The following is a 19,753-nucleotide window of genomic DNA, read 5'->3' on the forward strand; positions in this document are numbered from 1 at the left end:
TAACGAGTGTAGTGGTTTCATTTTGAGATAAAACAATCTTTCATTTTTTTTTTTAGCTATTATTTTAGCTACAAGCAAATTGCAAATCAATTTAAAAAAGCTCTAAGTAGTTTTTGACTTGTTCCCAGTGCATTAGGCTCGATTTCCGCCGCTTTCTCGTGTCTCCTTTCCCGAACAGCGGTTGGTAGTTGGTAATCGAGCCTGCCAGTGCATCTTCAAGTAATTCTAGTTCTTTAAGTCTGGTTACCTGCGTTATGCCAGGCTCCTAAGGCTTATCCTATGATTCCTACAACCCTGGCAGGAGTTATTGTTTCGCCGATAAATACAAACATAATAGCTACAGAGTCAATTGGATAATTTGGACCATATAGTCCATTTTGGGAGGCTGCATAACACTCGAGCATAATGAGTCAACCCTACTGAGTGGTCCATCAGTAGCATGAAGTGGCTACATCCCTATGGATGGGATGGTGGTGCATCGCAGTGTTACCCCTCCCCCCTAACAATAAATTTACAGGAACTCATTCGTATAACCTGAGTGGAGAGAGACACTGCGAGAGTAAAGTGTCAAGTCAAAGAATACATTACACAAAGACCCCACACACGAACCATTCAAAAAATTTAGTAACAAGTTTCTTTTATGCTTACTTTACTTTCAGCCTCCAGGGACTAGAGTATGCAGAGTATTCAACCAAGCAAATACAGTGCCCCAGTGTCGGTATTATACAGTTATCTGCAGTTATGGCTGCCACGTGAGCTATTTAACAGCTTACCTGACTTGGGATAAGTTACAACAAACACATCATCCCCTCGCGTTTGAAAATTGACGATGTAATCTCGCAGTGCCGCAGGATTTGGCGTGTAGTAGTCATAAATTCGAATTACTTTTATCAAAAAAGTCTTCGAAGATGTCTATTCTCCTTCTTGCTCTTGAAAAACAGGAAAACCACAACTGGACATCGCTATATATATAAACAGAGTTCTGAACAGTGACGAAGTGTAACGTTGAAATTCAGTCACACGCAGATTAATAACTCTGACGAGAAAGAGGAACCGGCTACCCTACTCTGCCATATACTGTGTGGAATTCCTGTCTTCAGATATCTGAAAAAAACAATGAAACAAAACAAGAAGAAAAATTGAGCTTGGCTCAAAATAAACTTTTCTTTTATGAGGTACAACAAATGCAGACGGTTTTAATATTAATGGCTTTTGTTGAGTGACGCTTCCAGACGAAAAGCTTTGCCCCAGACAAATCCTTCTTCGACCGATAACTGATCCGTCATAAGTTCATGTTTATATTTAACGGCTTACTCTGAATAATGACGTAATTATGTTCCTCACGAGGTACCAGCTTTTAAAATGAAGCTACTGTGAAATTTGAAACAGGAAAACCCCAGGAACGTTACCTTGTAAATATAAAATTTTAATTTCTGAAAGCTATGACAAACACCCTCAACACTATTTTCAGTATGTATATCAAAAGAAATAAGTTTCGAATCAAGACTGTAGCCTTTTATGTTCTTAGTAAATTGAATTGCACCTGCGGCTGACGACATTCAGCCTCCTATTCCTCAAGACTATTCATTTATAGGAGAAATATTCCAAATGCTACATCTTTTTTCAACAGTTCATTTGTTAGAAAGGAGTCTCTATAAAGCTCGATGCTAAAACGAGTGGAGAAAATAAAATAAAGATGTTTTAAGTTTCAACTCTATAGTTAGTAAATGTCTGAAAGTAGCGACCCTTGTTTCTTTCATTTTTTATGAGAACTCGACCAGAAGTTAGAATAGACAGACTAGGTACGAAAATAATGGATTAATTCAGTTATTGGAAATTACCAATGAAGTAAGTAAATCTTTCAACAAGTCTCTTCCGCAAGTTTATCAGTGTTATGCAACTTCTGTCGCAACCAATATGTTTATATTTTGGTTTCGAAAGCCTTCGAAACCAAAATATTTAGATCGGGTTTTTAAGTACAAGCCTTCAGTCGCTCGACTGAGATCAGTAGAGGACATCTTGCACTTCTCGTCATGTACAGTTCTCAGAAGACCAATTTAACTGCTTATAGTATCGTCGAAATTGTACTAGTGCTGGTACTTTTAACGCAGACATGGTGTTTTCCAATTAATTCTTCAGAGGAAATCTACGCCAAAATTTCTGCAAGACAGCACCGTAAGTTGAATGATTTGTTCCTAAACGCGGATCAGTTTAAATATAACAAACATGAAAGTCCTTTCTGGGCCTGAAAATATTAATGTGTCATGCATGTAACACTTGAGAAATTTAGTTCAATGACGTTAACTGGTAGATATTGAGCGGGAGGTAGAGAAATGGAGAACTCGGACGGATCCATCTCAGTCATAGACAAGGTTGTTTAAAATAGGAGAAATAGGCTTCATGATTTCACGAGATTTCGTTTCATACTCTATACAAAGAGGCCGGAATGCATAACTTATAGCCCAGTTCTGGATAAAATAATGCATTATGATGCATTTATGATGTAAACGTAGATCTGCCCGTAAGATAAACATTACCTGTTTAAACGCAAAGCATGTTCTCTATTTCCGTAGTCAAATGAAATAATGGTCTATGTCAAAAGCTTGCGGAACTTTTCATGTATACTTCTAATAAATTATTTCAAATGTTAGTTAGCAGTTAAGGCTCTAAAAGGCAGTATAAATAGAAGAAAAGGTTACTTTCCTATGTACGGATTGCGAGTTGAGGCTTTTCTCATTTATGGTATAGTTATGCAAATCAACGATTGGCCGGACAAGGTAAAAGCGAGGAGTTTGCTTTGCTCTTACCTCATATCGAACGTTCGAAAAAGAAAGAAACTACTTGTAAGAAGGGAGTAACAGTATTTATTATATAACTGTCTCACAAGGACTGGGAACTACCGAATTCACGAATTTGATTGGTTGAAATCGATATTGACAGCGGTCTAGATTTTCCCATCAAGAGCGGCATCTAGACCGGTTGCATTTTGCGGTGAAAAAATGCTAACTAAAACGCAAAAATATTGACTATTTTCTTCTCACAATATTTATCTACTGAAGTGCCAAAAAGCCTGATGAGAAAAAAAGTAAAGAGGACGAGCAAACTTTGGCAGAATTAAGTTCGGCTCATCGCCGTTCGCAAGCAAAATGTCAGCTAGTACAAACCAGTTACATTAACCGAATTCAATTGTTCTTGTTTGCCATATAATAAACATCTTATTAACCGAGCAGGGGGTCTGTATGGGAGAATCTTGACCTCGGTCGTGTGTACAAACCTCACTGCGTTCGGTCCGTACTCACGACCTCGGTTAATAAGAGCTGAAGACAAAGTGATTTCTGAAAGATATTAGAAGTGAATCATGCAGGAAGTTTAAATTCAGTGACTGTATTGAACTTGGCGTTAGAGAATGAAATTCTTTCACGAAAGTGAAAACACTTTTTTCTTCCTTTTTATTAGATAAGGAACGGAGATCAGTGTCATCTCCAGCCCAAGGACCTCCCCCTGAGTGCTACATGAAGTATTTTCTGCACCATTCACCCCCTCAGGGGCTTTTGGTTGACCATCCTTCATCAGAGCGCTTCATTTGTCAATCGATTCCAGACTCCCCAGATACGGACTTCTTCGCGACTCTGTTTGACGATGAAGCCGGCATTGCTATATTGTCAGCGTACACCGTCACCTACAACCAGACGCAATATATGAATGATTGTCCAAGGCAAACAGTTTCAAACAGCTGGCGAACTAATAAAGGTGAGAACAATTTGTATCTTTGTTTTTGTTGTTGTTGTTCAGTTGATTAGTCAATTCATGAGCCACCGTCACGTCTGAAATTATTTCACGAAAGTGAAATTCTTTTTATTCTTCCTTGTTATTAGATTACATAAACATTCTTCCCTTGATTTTCGTAAATTTAATCAAATTGCTTTTTTTGTTTAAATTCCAGCACTCTCCAGACAGGGCACGAACAAAATGTACAGTGGCCTGGGAACTGGTCGCAAGGGATTTGACAAAGGTCACCTAGATCCTGCTCACATCAACTCGTTTAACAAAGATCACGTGCTGGCCACTTTCACTTACAGTAATGCAGTACCGCAGTATCGCTTCTTTAATCGCGGGCCCTGGAAAAGGTTTGAAGACAAAATTGTGGATTACGTCACGACGCAGTGCGCCGCGCAGCACGGGCGATCAGCGGTGATGTATTTGCTGACGGGAACGTCGAAATTTCGTGTACAAGTTGGCTCCAATAAGCCTACTCAAGACAAAGAAGCAATAGAGGTACGTTTATTGTCGTTCAATAACGCCACTGTTAATTGTAGTTGAATCTCCGCTAACAGTCCTCTCCTGTTAGGTGTACAACTCCTGTAAACAGGGACTTGGTTAAAGTCCCAGCTACATACAAACAGTACATTTGATCTTCCCAAAAATGATGGTCTTTTTCGGTGAAAACTTTTGTGGTCCATAATTAAAAGTGATCGCATCAACATTAAACCATTAATACAAAACCAAGAAAGGATGGGGCAATAGAGTTAATACCTCATAGGGGCCTTATTCCACAAGTAATGCTTCTCAAGTTATTTATAGACATGGTGCCAAGTTTTCCCGCGATATTGTTAGCATGCGCGTTTGCGTGAATATTTTTGTGGAAGATGAAAATGTGCATAAAACTACGTGGGCTGTCCACGCGAGTAAAATGTGCGTCACAGGATTGGCTATTTCTAAAACCTCCTGGGATTTCCAGGATTAGGGGTGGGGTGAAAATAACTTTGGCGGGGTTAACTTAGGGACAAGGCCTATATGCGGATTACCTCTCTTCCCTTTTATCCTTTCTGGCCTCAATCGGAAATTCCAGGATTCTGAGGAAGGCATATATATTTGAAGGCAGAAACTGGAACATTGAATTATAATATAGTGTGCAATGAAAAAATTGATATGTTTGCTAAGACTTTCTGTTTGAATAAAAGATGTGGAGCTTTCATTTCATTTGCCAGTTTTTTAGAACACTGCAAATAGCGATAGTGTAGTTAGTGAGACAGACACAACAACTGATTCGCATTAGTTTGAACTGTATGCATTAAAATTCTGCTTTCAGTATAAGTAAAAATCGTATTGTGATCGAGCTTCTTATAATTTTATGCCACACTTCTTTTAGCTATAATCTTCAATTTTCTAATAACCTAACAGTTTGCTCGCAAGCTAATTTCGTGAGATTGTTATCAGAACATTGAACGTAAATTACTGTTCAGTTAAGGTAATTCCTCAGAATTGCATTATGCATGCCTACTCTGCACAATTTTCGATTCGCGTCATTAGCTCTCGCACAAAAGCGCGTGCACATACACAGCATTTAGAGATTTTCCTCAAGCTAGGCTCCTCTGCGAAATAAATGTTTGTTTTCTCTTAAACGAGCACGGTGACCCATATTTTGTATTACATAATTTTTGTATACACGGTACAGATTATCCTCTTTAGGTTAAAAATTAAAAAAACAAATTCCGAAGGAGAAAAAGATATACCTAAAAGCATGGGCAAAAGCGTTTCTCGAGGATGCAAATTTTGACCTTGAGAGCAACGACTTGGGAAGCGTTTAGAGTGTCTTCGTTTAAAATTGTGATTGTTCCATAACATATCTATTACATTTTTCCATATGCTTGCTTTCAGCTACTGCAAAATGTAACGGATGAAATAACGCACGTAATTAGCTAATAAATGGGGTAAGACTGGTCCATCATAGCTCTTTTCCGAGCATTGTGATCTATCTTTTAAATCTATTTTTTCGAAACAGTGCTTGGTAAGGAACATTCAAAGAAAGTTTCAAAATAATCGTTCGACAACTTTTATTTCTAAGGAATCACTTTAATGGTTGTGCCCCTGGCTGTGCTGCCATGAAAACAAAAACGTTATAGCATTTTCTTGAGAGAAAATTTCCTTTTTCCCCCCTTTCTTGCAGATTCACTACTTTCCAAGCGCCGATGTAGAAGATCGCATCGTGCGCCCCAATTCCATGTGGACAGCGGGATGCTGTGTTTGGAATGATGAGAGTGAAACACAAAGAGCTCAGTCTATTGCAGTCATGGGAAACAATGACTTTGACCGAGAAAGAGTTGGCATGAGGTCGATGAACTTGGCAGAATTAGAAAAATTGTTGGTTGATAAAAACAGTGAACCTGTTTGCCTTTTCCCCTCTGTCAAGGAATGCAGAAGCAACAGTCATCTGTTGTAATATTTTGATCATAATTTAATTTTATGAGATAGAAGTGTTAAAACATTGTCGACGAAAGAGCAAGAACCCGAGGTAAATTACGAACAAGACTTTACACATATAGACATATACATTGACAAGATATGGCAACAAACTCCAGGCGCGGGTAGAAGCTACAGCTAGTCCCTTGGCGTATGGCCGAAAATACTGTGACAAGAAGAACTTATGAGATTTTTTGAACTTGTTAGTAGGATAATGAACAAGGACTAAGTTAATGTTTCTGTGATATTTGTTAGACACAAATAATTTATTGACCTTTTCGTATGTCACTCGCTAATAATGCATAAAAAACAGACCGCAGACGACAGAAGGTTAGAACTAAAGTTTTCAGTGGTTTTTGGGTATTACTTATTTCTTCTACTTTTCAAATAACCTTGTTGCAGTTAGCTCTGTTTTCTGTGCTCTAAATTGGTAATTTTAGTTTTCGATAAACGGAAATGAATCATACTTTATTTCTGCTGATGCTATTCCTTATTTATGTATTATTAAAAATTATTATAAAATAATGTTGTTCCTGAAAAACTTCACTAAGATTTTGAGAAGGTTTTAATAAAATAGGCATGTATACTATCCTCTATTTTCTCGTTTTTTTTTTCTGTTTTCGTTACACTCACGAAAAGAATCCCAAGAGAATTGGACGGGAAGGGTAGAGCGGCCGGCACTGCTGCTCTCACGGTAAGGCTGTAAACAGTCTATGAGATGAAGGGACTCTGCTCAGGTACTTGTCTAAACAAACTTGATAGCAGTAGTTACTCAGCGTTGCGTGACATTAAAATGGCGGCCCGAGAAGTCAAAAGATGAGTTGTCACTTACGTTTTGGCTTGCCCAGTACTTTAGCCACGACTGGTCACGTGGTCTGAGGCATAAAGTGTGGGCACGTTTGGGGCCGTGGAGGCTTTGGAGAAAGCCGTACAACAACAAGGCAAAGTCTTTGCTACGCCGAAACAGATCTTGCTCTAGAAAGAATCATTCATTTCAATGTTTCGGGGCGCTACAGTAATAACTTTTCGTTTCAATAGCAAACCTCAATTAGAGAATGATGCTTCTGTTACTTTCATGCTGTTATTGTTCAGTTTCCAAAATCACGCGAAGGGAACTAAACTGTGAGCGAGTGCGAAAAAACAAGAAACGGAATGTGGAGGGGGAGGGGGGCGTGCTCACTCACACCCCTCCTCACCCCATTTTTTTCTCACCCCAGGCGTGCTCGTTTGCTCGATAACTTGCTCGATCTCCTCGGAAAATGGTGGAAAGGAAACGGCTGTTACGAAGGGTAGTTTATTTCATGTTTCTTTTCTAATCCTGGTCAGAGTGACCCTGGAATATTGATGCCAAGTGCTATTACGTCAGAACATAATTTATGCATTCAACTCTTCTCAACACGGCGAGTACTCTATTTGGGATTTTGAATTTCAACGCTTACACTAGCTTACACTTTGTCACTATTCAGGACTCTGTATATATATCTATAGCGATGTCCAGTTGTAGTTTCCCAGTTTTTCAAGAACAAGAAGGAGAATGGACATCTTCGAAGACTTTTTTATTGGAAGGAATTCGAATTCATGACTTCTTCACGCCAAATCCTGCGGCACTGCGCGATTACATCGTCAATTTTCAAACGAGAGGTGATGATGTGTTTGTTGTAAGTTATCCCAAGTCAGGTAAGCTGTTAAATAGCTCATGTGGCAGCCATACAACTGCAGATAACTGTGTAATGCCGACCATGGGGCACAGTATCTGCTTCGTTAAATAATGTAGCGACGGCACAGTGACCCTGAAACATGGAATTCGGAATCCGGAATGTGGAAGCGGAAGTCCGGAATCCCGAATACGGTAGCCTCTTCTAGGCGTTCAGTAAGTTGGAGCACAGTGTGAAAAACGGCGAGCAAAACAATGGGGGGAAGTGCGGCAAGATAAAGCGAAAGAATGCCTGTTGGCAAACTTAACAAAAGGTCCTTCCACCCACTTATAAATGGCCTACGGGACCTGTAACATGACCGCCAGCTTGTGGTTTTCAGTTGTCAGCAGATAGGTTGAGAAACAATTCTCCAGGATTGTAGAAAGAACAATAGACTGCCAACTAGACATACTCCATACGCGAAGCGTGCTAACACCTTCTCAGGAGATCGACAGGAATCAAATGGAAAATCACGGTGTTCTTTCTTGAAGTAAAGCTATGGCAGTCTCTGAAGAAAAATAGGACGAAGATAAATATGTCAAAATTTGCCATATTTATCTTGTCCAATTTTGCTTTTGTACCATATGATATCCATGATAAGAAGTAACATACTGTACTTGGAAACTGTTCAAATCAAACAGCCGGGCCCTAATAACACAACATAAAGTGCCCTTCATAAACATGTGTGAAGCAAAGAAAGGTTGAAACACCAAAAATAGAATGCAAAATAAATGTACAAATTCATTTTACGAACTGTTAGTCTGTAGGAGTCGTGTAGCCCTGTTAACCCCATTTTACACTGACTGCCGCCATATCACATTTCTCATCTGCAGTCAGTAACACTCAAGTGTTGATAAAATCTGTCAAAATTGCCTAATCAGAGGGTATACCAAATCCTGGTATACTGGAACGACCTTTTGTTAAATTTGCCCAGAGGCATTCTTTCACTTTCTCTCACTCCACTAATCTCCCTATGATTTTGCTCACCATTTTTTTGTGCTGCACCCCAACTAACTCCATGCCTGGAATAGGCTGGGAATACGAAAACAGGATTACTGATATTGAGAATGACAACAGAAATAATTCACTTCAGCAATGTCCAGTGTTCAATATGGGAAAAACAATTTTGTCTTTTTTTCCTATGCTTTCAGCCTCAACCGCAAACTGTAATATTGTTAAAATGCATGAGTACTGGTAGGTGGCCCAGTTGTTCAAGAGGTGGATTTCCTATGACTAGGTAAATCGCCATTCAATCAGGGTGACTAATTTTTCGGGTGGATAGAGTGACCCATCCTTAGTTGAAACTTGCCGTGGCAGGAGCACGATTCTTGTCTAGATCATATTGCTTTGAGGGGACTAGTGAGTAGCACTATAGCAGAAAAACCTCTTCTCACAGCACTGACATCAAAGCAATGTTTGCGTGCAATTTGTTTCTGGCAATCTTTAAGCATCTTTTAACAGCATGTGGTCCGATCGGTTCGCAAACGAGGAAAAGTCAGAAGTAAGTGTGGAACTGTTTCTAGGAATTATTATAATATGATGGCGGATAAGAATATCTGGTGGTGATTTGCAACAGTATCACTGTGAAAATAGTGCTGTTCTAGAATTAATCTCATATATATATTTGGGTAAAAGAAACTTATTTACAATGGACGAACTAAGATAACCTTTGCATATATATCGTATAGCTTGCTACCACTGGTGGAAACCCAGCTCTCTATGGCATTGCTAATTTGTTCAGTGTCTACTTGGCATATCTTCGGCAAATTGGAGATCACTTTAAAAAAATGGCAATTAACAGCAAGCTTACTCTCAGGGTGCTTAGGATTAAAGTATGGTACACATTTGTTTAAATTCTTATAACCTAACAGCCTTCAGTAGAGATAACTGTTACATGAATTTCAACTGGCAGAGAACACACGTTTCAAAAGAAGTGAAGTTTGAGGCCCTTTTATTGGCTTTTTACTCTTACAGACAAATTCAATGCAATGTAATTTTCTTGTATTTGAAGATGTCATTTTCTTTGATCTGTGGATTCTGGATTCTGGGATTCCGGTTTCTGTCATTTGGGGTTGCCTTGTTGAAAGATTCATCACACGCAAGCATTGCTTTGATGTCAATGTTGTGACTTTTGTGCTACTCACCTTGCATGGATTCTTCTCTGAGCAATGTGAGCTTGGCAAGAATCGCACTCTTGTGTGCTCTTGTTGGAGCCAGGTTGATCAAATTAAGGTCATCAAAGGATGGCTAAATCTATCCACCTGAATATTGACTTACCATGACTGGATAAGGATTAATCCAATGGATTTATCCACCTTCAGCACAACCTGGCCACATGATTGAATAGCTGGGGAGTTGTTCAAAACTAGTTGTATTTTTACAGTACAAAGAGAATTGCAACAACAACAATAACATTTTTTCCTCTAATTATTTATCGGACTAAAGTGAATTTTTTCTCTCTTCATTCTCAATTTCAATAATTCTGGATTACAGACATCTGGATTCGGGATTCTGGATTCCAAATTCTGTGTTATAAGGTTGTCCTTCCTAGTCCCAGGAGGCTGAAAGTAAAGTAAGTGTAATTTAATGTAAGTTGCTAAAATTTTATGCTGAATATGCTGAAAGTGGTAGGATGGTTTGTGTGTGAAAACATTCTGTAATGTGTTCTTGGGCAAGACACTTCTCTCTCGCAGTATCTAGTCTCCACCCAGATATATAGATGAGTACTGGTGTATTTATTGTTGGAGGTGGGGGACGGGGGTGACCCTGCAATGGACCAGCATCCCATCCAGGGGGATGTATATACTCCTAGTCACTTCAATACAAAAGCAAGAGATGAGTGGCGGGCTGATGGACCAATCAGTTGGGGTTGACACATTATGCTCTTAAAATGGAGTACTATGCTGCCTCCCAAAATGGACTGTTATGGTCCAAACTGTCTTTGACATCTACAGTATCTATTATACTTACTACAAGTAATAATTATTGGAGGGTGCAAAAAAGAATTCCTGCCAGGATTGCAGGAATCATAGGATAGGCCTTAGGAGCCTGGCATAATTTAGCTAACCAGACTTAAAGAACTAGAATTGCACTGTGAACAAGCTAAAAACTACTTATAACTTTAATTTGGCTCGCAATTTGCTTGTAGCTAAAACATGTATAAAAAGTAAAAGATTGTTTATCGCAAAATGAAACCATTAAGCCAGCAAAATGGTACTGCTATGCTGGTATCTAATGTTCAAAGTTCCACCAATACTATTATGCTGGAAATTATGCTGGCATAATGTATCAACCCCAATAGCTACTTGGCTTTAACCTAAATTATACCTGCAGATGGTGAATCATGATAGATCATTACAGTTATGATGTGAATATAGTTATTTGCAGAAAATCTAGATCTTCTTAGATACAGAATTGTTATGTACAGATTTAATAGAAAAACAGCCTTTTCAGAGATTATCAGATACTCTGTTCTGGAAGACCACTTCAATTCCCAAGTGAGGCTGTTGTGTCATGCATGTAATGGGTGAGACACTTAACATTCAGAGTGCCTCTCTCCACTGGGGTAAAATATATTGTTAGCAGCAAATTTATTGTCAGTGAAGTCCTACAATGGACTAGGATCTCATTCAGAGATAGCAGAAATACTTGCTATAGTCATGTCACTATAACAGGATGAGAACCTGGGGAAAACAGGTCATGTGAATTAAACCATGTGAATAACATACAGCACATCACAGTTTTAAAGTCACAGGTTTTTATTGGGTTCTCATCCAGTAGTGCTTTTAAAAATGCTTCAAAAACCAGGATAGGCTCTGGAACACTTTGACCTGATAGAGGCTTTTCAAGAATATGTCCTCTCTGTTAAAAAAGAGTGTGTCCTGTCTGAGTGACAGACAGGACACTTCATGTGAATTAAACCATCTGAACTAATTTCACAGGTTTTTTCATTTGCACCAATTAAGACAGAATTTAGTTCGTGCAAAAATCACACTTTTTTTTCTCAGGGTGACTGAGCTGACATCACAGGTTTCTTTACAGGCAAAATTACTTTCACAGACAGAAATTACTTCTAGTAAAATTCACAGATTTTTATTACAGGCTGAGCACATCACAGTTTTAAAGTCACAGGTTTTTCTTAGGTTCTCTTCCAGCGGTGCTTTTAAAAATGCTACAAAAACCAGGATAAATGCTTGATCACCTTGACCTGATAAGAGGCCTTTAAAGAATATGCCCAGACTGCGCAGTGGGCCTAACATTGGGTGCTACAGTATATGCACAATTATGGAGTCAACATGCTGCAGTTCTGTTGTCCTCTGAATGTCACATTATTAAATTAATAAATGTGTTTGTTATTATTTTTTATTCTGTGAATGCAAAATATATTTATTTTATAATGCACTTTGTTGACACACACAGTGGCGTCATGGTTAATGCGCTTGTTTGCAGATCGAGCGGTCCGGGTTTTAGCCCTGGCCGGGGATGTTGTGTTGTGTTCTTGGGCAAGACTCTCTACTCTCACAGTGCCTCTCTCCACCCAGGTGTATAAATGGATACTGGCAAACTTAATGCCAGGGGTAACCCTGCAATGGACTATCATCCTATCCAGGGGGGAGTAGAAATACTCCTAGTTGCTTCATGCTACAGAAACTGGGATAAGCTCCGGCCTGGTGGGCCACTTGGCTTGTATGCAGACTTTACCTTACCTTTACCTTTGTTGACACACAGATTTGGTTCAATCTGTTTTGGTGTCAGAATACATATACTTAAGTTATATGAGACCTTTAGGTTTGTTACATGTACATGTGTATCAAAATAGTACAATCCTGAAAAACTGGCAAAATAGTTATACACATGCATCTAAATTGATTGTGGATCAGTCACTTTTTCATGATTTCAATTCCTGAGTAGAAATTGAGCAGTGGGCCGGAGAAGGGCAAGGTCTGAAGATCTTGTTAGAAAATTGATGTGCCTTCCAAAATAGTCCAAATGATAGATAGTATTTTGTATAGTAGGGATTCTATGGGTTTGGCGTAACGAGACAAAAACTTGGGCTCGTTAATATACTTGAAATCTGTCAGTATTTTTTTTCTAGGATTACCCCATATCTTCACACATCACTCTTATTATTTTAATTGTAAATAATGTAATTTATTTCAGTTGTAAATAATGTAATTTAACAGAGAAGAGCCACCTCGTGGATCTGTTAAATAAACCATTATTATTATTACTATTACTATTATTATTATATTTAATAATAATAATGTTTATTAGTGACTTATAAAAAATTACAACTGTAAAAATTCTTAGGACAATATGTATGTCAGGGAAATACTAACTTACAAACGAATTACAAATTACACTCATTCTTTGCAACCCTTATAAATTATTATTATTATTATTGTTATTATTATTATTGTTGTTATTATTATTGTTATTATTATTATTATTATTATTATTATTGTTGTTATTGTTAATATACAATGTGTTACATAAAGAAGTGTTCTTTTGAATCAATAGGTGTTTTTGGTGTTTTCAAACTGGATCAAAACAGTTTCAATAATTATATTTGAATGTTCCTATTAGAAAACGTTTCCAATTTTAGTAAGTTCAATACGCAAAAATCCTTCGTTTTCATTGAAATCAGCCAAGATGAGCCATTTCTCACAATAGTTCCAACACAGTCAGTCCATCGGTTAATCTTTCAATCTTTATTTTCGTTCCTCAATTTACATTTTATAGTTAGACTGGCATGCAGATAGGTAGTGCTTGTCGGGACGGGCCAGTCTTTCAAGACCTAATCACAAACGTAGAAAATTAGGTTTTCCACAGAGTGCGAAATTTTGAAACTCTGTGAACACCTAGGGCACTACTCGGCCAATTTTTCCCAACTGCACCGATTTCAGTTGATTTTCCCTAAGGCCGCGTTGACACTATAAATCTAGATAAATATGGAGACCTATTTTTCTGTCCGTTGTAGCCTACTGCCCACCCTAAAAAGGAAGTTGTTCGAAAACGCCGGCGTCAGAAGTTGAATTTGCGCATGCTCAACCGTGCATTTGAGCGTTTCTGTGATCGTTTTAGTGAGGACGGAAGGTCAAGCCGAAGAAATATAGTTATGATACGGATTAGAGACAGCCGCAACCATTTTATCCGTTTTGGAGGCGAAAATGTGTCTGTATTACCTAGGTGGGTGTGGCTTTACACTTCTAGATGAGAACCTGTGAAAATCTGTGATTAAAGAAACAGGAAGACACCTGTGAATGTTTCATTTAAGCTAAAGGCTGTCTAAAACCCAAATTATCCAGACCCTATGGCTGTGAAAAAATAGTTTAAAAACGTTTTTACATCGGGTTTTTACTTCCCAACAATCCATTCATCCCTGTAACAATCCATTTATCCCACTAACTAGGAATGTTTTCTTTTAAGGGACGACTTGGCTTCAGGAAATTCTGTGGCAAGTGTATAACAATGGAGAAAAAAGCACAACGAAGATTTTTGATCGAGTTCCAATGTTGGAGCGTGGAACGAGCTCTGATCGCATTGACGTCACAGCCTTGCCCAGTCCACGGCTTCTCCATACTCACCTCACCTATGACGTCATCCCTAAAGGAAAGGCTGAAGACACAAAGTGCAAGTACATTTACGTCATGCGTAATCCTAAGGATGTGGCTGTATCATTTTATGAATTTTTGAAGCCTAAGGATTCTACATCAGTTTCAGGTTTTAATGGCCCGTGGGAGTTTTTTGCAAGGTTATTACTAGAAGGAAAAGGTGAGAGTAATAACGATGCATATCTGTCTATCTAATCTTGCATTTCTCACTGGAGTTCTCGGGTTTAACAAGGTTCCTCACCCACCTTCCCTTCAACGACGCTTCAATGATCCTTCAGCTCGCGCTACCGTAAGGCAAAGATTGCTTGTGACGCGGATGTCAATTCATAATCATGACTTACCATGCCAAATGTTTTCTTTAGTAATATGTTTACAATAGTCGCCAGCTAGAATTAGCTCTTATTAACCGAGCAGGAGGTCTGTATGGGAGAATCTTGACCGAGGTCGTGAGTACAGACCGAACGCAGTGAGGCTTTTTGGCACTTCTATCTGATAAATAAATATTGTTAGAAGAAAATAATCAATGATTTTGAATTTTAGTTAACAACTTTTTCACTGCAAAACATTACCGGTCTAGATGTCGGCCTAGATGGGAAAATCCAGACTGCATTCAATATCGATTTCAGCCAATCAGATTCATGAATTTGGTAGTTCCCAGTCCTTGTGAGACAGAGCCATATAATAAGTAGAGATATTAATAAAGTGATTGTTTGATTGATTGATTGATTGATTGATTGATTGATTGATTGATTGATTGATTGTCTCACTGTACAAAAAGGTCAAAACTTCACGGCGAAGCTCGCATAGCCTTTTGCTTTTCTAATCTGGCAGAGTTTGAATTGTAAAACGCAATGGTTGTTTTGCAGAGGCCTATGGACTATGGACTGATCATGTGTTAGGATGGTGGAAACATAAGGATGATCCTAATGTGTTAATTTTGAAGTATGAAGATTTGAAAAAGGTGAATTGATTATTGGGATCTGCCTCACATTGACTCCTCTGGTCTCCAGTGGTTGTTAGACTCTTAAGACATTTAACATGAATCCCAGGTCAAACCATGTTATGACTGGCATTTGGAAGTAATTCCAAAAGTAGCGAGGTTAGCGACTAGAGACTTAAAGGGAAGTTGTCCTGGCCACACGAACAATGGGTACCTCTCATAAGTGGGGGGGAGGGGGGGGGGGGGCGAACATCCCACGAGGGGACATAGTCCTGGTGTCGACCCCTCACGAACACTTCCTTTGTAACTCTCGATATATGGAATAGTAACGTTAAGGGTTGGTTCTCATATAATCGTCCCGATCGTTTCAATCACCGCTGTCACTTAAAAAAGTGGTCTTACGATACAGACGATCGTTAATGCCGGTAGCGATTGGGACGATCGCGATCGCTTGGATCGTCCGTGTTCTATCCGGGCGATTGGTCGCAGACCGGGGCGATCGTGAACGATTTTATGAGAACCACTTTCTGACCGGGAGTCGATGGAAGCGATCCAAACTGTTCCATGGTGCATCAATATCAACCTGAACTCAACACGGCCTCACAACCAACATGGCCGCCAAAACAGTAGAGTTAAATCAGGCGTTCATTGAAGAAGTCCAAAAATTCGAGTGTATAAACAACAAGTTTTCTAGGGAATATAAAAATAAGTATATTAGGTTCAACTATTGGAAAGCTATAAGAGAAAAGTTTGGTTTGGATGCCCCCGAGGCAGAGAAAAGATATAAAAACATTCGCGCCTCGTACGGTCGTTACTTGAAGAAACGAAGGAGTGTCCCATCGAGTTCTGGACAAAATGCCTAGGCCCAGGCCTTGACCACGCGCCTTGATCACAGCAGACGTTCGGGATGATTAAATGAGAACCTCCTTATCGCTCCCAATCGCTTGGAACGCTTCATGTCGTCTCGGCGGTTGCAAACGATCGGGACAATTATATGAGAACCAACCTTAAGGAAGATCTCTCTATAATTTAGTGTACTTTTTTTTAGGATTTACCAAGCCATGTTCGAAGGATTACCGAGTTCCTTGACAAACCACTAACAGCAGACGTCATAAACAGGATTGCTGAAAATTGCAGCTTTGAGGGAATGACGAAAAATGCGTCAAACTACTGGCTACCCAAGGGGTTAAAACTGTTACGTAAGGGAGAGGTCGGTGACTGGAAGAATTACTTCACTCCAGAACTGAATAAAAGATTTGATGAAGAAGTTATGGACAAGCTCAGCGGAACGGGAATAGAGTTTGACTTTGGGAGTTGACCACATGCGGCTCTTTTTTACCAGAATGTATAGCAAAACAGTTATCGAGATTCAATCTTTTTTTTGTGATATCCGAAAAAAATGTTTTTCTCTATAGATGTTCTTATGCCGCGTGTCGAAAAATACATGTCGCCAAAGACCGTAGCAACGTGGGCGATGATCAGACGAAAGGGGTAACGGAATGCAGGACTGCTTACCTCTATCTTGAATAGTCTACAGGATTGTTGTGCACGGCTCTTTGAGTTAAGCCCCAGGTCTACCGCAAAAGATGGCGACTGCTTGCTGTCAACTACCAATGCTGTTCGCCATCATCAGGAACTTTTTTATATGTGAGAAATTCCTTCACTCTTGTATTTACTTGTCTTTTTTCCTGATATTTTAAGATCGTGTGACCGCAAGTTTGTTTTTCACTTCTGAACACGTGCAAGGTGTCGCAGAAGAGTCGTCGGAAATGTCATCGTAGCATAAAGGAAAAGGGAACTGTCACAAAAGCCAAATCTTTGTTGTGGGGGTGGGGGGGGGGGGGGCGGCGGCGGCTTGGAAATCTCCCCCCAACAAATCTTTGCACAGAAAAATGCCTTTTTGCCACAAAAATTCAATGGCCCGAGGTCCATGATTGATAAGCCCACCTTCTTAGAGCGGGGGGGGGGGGGGGGGGGGATAACAACAACTAAGGTTTTCTCTTTCCTTTAGAAAAAAAACATTCACCATTTTCACTTAATTTCGTTACCGGGCCTCACTCTTCGCCCAGAAACCAACGATGATCACTGCAAACTTAAAAAAACATCCGCGTTAAGGCCTCTAGACCTCTTGTTATTATTATTGTTGTTATTGTTGTTCCATTTATTTATCTCTCAAATTGTCATAAAAGTCCCAATGTAATCTCCCTTCATGGAAGCTAAAAACAGCGTGTCTGACAAAGAATTTGCGGAGTTTCAGTATCATTTATTGTTTTCATCATTAAAAAGGAACGACCTGGGTTAGTGAAATCTTGTGGCAGCTGTTCAACTGCAGAGATATCAGCCTCCTTGACCTAGATGAGCGAGTGTCATTCTTTTTGGAAATGAAAACCAACCAACGCTTCCGTCTCTCCCCAGTCCCCGCCTCATCAAGACTCACCTCGCCTATGACGTCATCCCTAAGAGTGAAAGCGAAGACGGTATATTTACGTGGCCCGAAACCCCAAAGACGTGGCAGTGTCTAAATACCGCCATCTGAACGCCATCGCGGCACGTTCAGAATATAGAGGACCCTGCGATTTTTATGTTAAGTTGTTCATTGATGAAAATGGTAAAGATACACCACTGTTGTAATAAGAGTAAAGGCCCGTTTACACAGGCGATTTTTGTCTCGCAACTTCATGCATCTTTTGCCACCCCGAAATTGTAAATTCAAAATTGTATGTGTGTAAACCAGCTGCGATTCTAATGTGATTTAGAAAACACCGCGACGAAAAAAAGGGAAAACAGCTTGTTAACTTTGATAACCATAAAAATTTCAATTTCCTCGATTATGATTGGTTAAAAAAAACTCCCGTTTTCCACTAATTCACTTGCCAAGTTGTTATCGGACAGTTTGTTATTGACGGTTTGTTATCGGATAGTTCAGCCGCTCGGATAGTTCAATAAGCCAATCACATTCAAAGTTGTAGTTTAAATCAACCAATCACATTCAAAGTTGTGGTCACGTGCGTGCGTGCGGGTGCTTGCTTTTGCGTTTTTGGCGCCTAATTGCCAGTAGTTAGAATGTTTACCTCTCCTTTGTAGGTATTTTAATGCAAATTTTCCCTTTCTTTCATAACTTGGCTATTCCTCTTTTCTCGAAAATTGCAATTTTTGTGATTAATTGGTAACAAGACTTCGTGTCGTCCAATTTGGTCTGTAATCATACTCGTGATAAACAAATCGGACTCCCGCTGCGCGGTCGTCCGATTTTGTTATCACTCTTTTGAGAACAGACCGAATTGGACTTAGGCTTTGGTAGATTGTGCTAGCATAACTTTAAGCATAATTTAGTAAAACGAGCATTATTTTAAGCTTTTATTTCAGTTTAGCACTGCTAGCATAATCCGAGCTTTTATGCGTTGAAAACAAAACAAAACAAAAAAAAACCATCATAATTCTAGAATAACTCAGTTTGTATTTTATTTCTGTATTGTTTTTGGAAAATATTGAGGTCTGTGCTAAGGCCCATGGTCAAATATGGTCCGGCAGACTCCAGGTCACCCTGTGCATATCTGAGAGGCTGAGACTCTTCTCAAGCCACCACGCTTATGGCTCGGCGGCTCGGCCCCTTATGTCTCAGATCAAAGATGGCGTCGCCCACGAGTACATCCACTTCCAGCCCTTTCAGCACTTCCAGTGCCGTACCGAGAGCTTCGATCTCTAGAGAACGTGTTCCGAAAAGTAATACCGGAAAGTACAAGGAAAGAGGTAACTCAGTTCCAAAGAACACGAGTCCTCGTGATCGAATCGAAGAATTCCCAGGGGAAAAGACTTTTTAAAGTCTTAAAAGACTGGAAGGTGGACTATATGAATGTTCATTAAAGTCACAATTGACAGAGGTAAGCTACTGGTGATCTTTATTTTCCTTAAAATCTAAGTAGCATAATTTCGGTGACAGAGAGCATAATTTTCAGAAAGTAGCATAATTTTGGCATAATTTCTAAAACATATGAGCACTGCTAAAAGCATAATATGCTTTTTTTTCGGGCACAATCTACCAAAGCCTAATTGGACTCCACTCAGTCCTATTACCATTACTTATCAAAGTGTGAATTCACTTTGCTCACGCCATCATTACGTCAACAGCTCGTGCTCGTTCTGTGTTTCCATCGAGTTATAGAAACACGATTTTTAACCAGTAAGCTTGCGTATTTTCTTAGGACTGTTTTCTAATTCTTAATTATCGCTGCGATATCGCAGGAGTAATGTGCTGAAGACCTGAT

The 19,753-nt window shown here is 39.4% G+C and overlaps 2 protein-coding genes across 3 annotated transcripts; both read left to right on the plus strand.

Annotated features, from left to right (window-relative positions):
- The first annotated feature begins 1,982 nt into the window (after window positions 1-1,982).
- On the plus strand, window positions 1,983-6,836 carry LOC110045856 (uncharacterized). Its single transcript, XM_020751481.2, has 4 exons — window positions 1,983-2,175; window positions 3,457-3,750; window positions 3,944-4,275; window positions 5,948-6,836. Exons 1-4 carry the CDS (start codon window positions 2,034-2,036, stop codon window positions 6,218-6,220), a joined length of 1,041 nt encoding a protein of 346 aa, XP_020607140.2. The 5' UTR covers window positions 1,983-2,033; the 3' UTR covers window positions 6,221-6,836.
- A 625-nt stretch (window positions 6,837-7,461) lies between these two features.
- LOC110045857 (sulfotransferase 1B1-like) lies at window positions 7,462-17,297 on the plus strand. 2 transcript variants are annotated; one of them, XM_089281708.1, is made up of 5 exons: window positions 7,462-7,529; window positions 7,707-7,917; window positions 14,364-14,708; window positions 15,415-15,509; window positions 16,537-17,297. In XM_089281708.1, exons 1-5 carry the CDS (start codon window positions 7,500-7,502, stop codon window positions 16,804-16,806), a joined length of 951 nt encoding a protein of 316 aa, XP_089137834.1. In that variant the 5' UTR covers window positions 7,462-7,499; the 3' UTR covers window positions 16,807-17,297. The 2 variants fall into 2 exon arrangements, with proteins under 2 accessions (XP_089137834.1, XP_089137833.1); XM_089281707.1 differs by having other exon boundaries at window positions 7,471-7,917.
- The last annotated feature ends 2,456 nt before the right edge of the window (window positions 17,298-19,753 follow it).

Source organism: Orbicella faveolata, unplaced genomic scaffold, assembly GCF_042242905.1.
Source record: "Orbicella faveolata isolate gen_17 unplaced genomic scaffold, um_ofav_v1 contig_48, whole genome shotgun sequence".
Lineage (NCBI taxonomy): Eukaryota > Metazoa > Cnidaria > Anthozoa > Scleractinia > Merulinidae > Orbicella > Orbicella faveolata.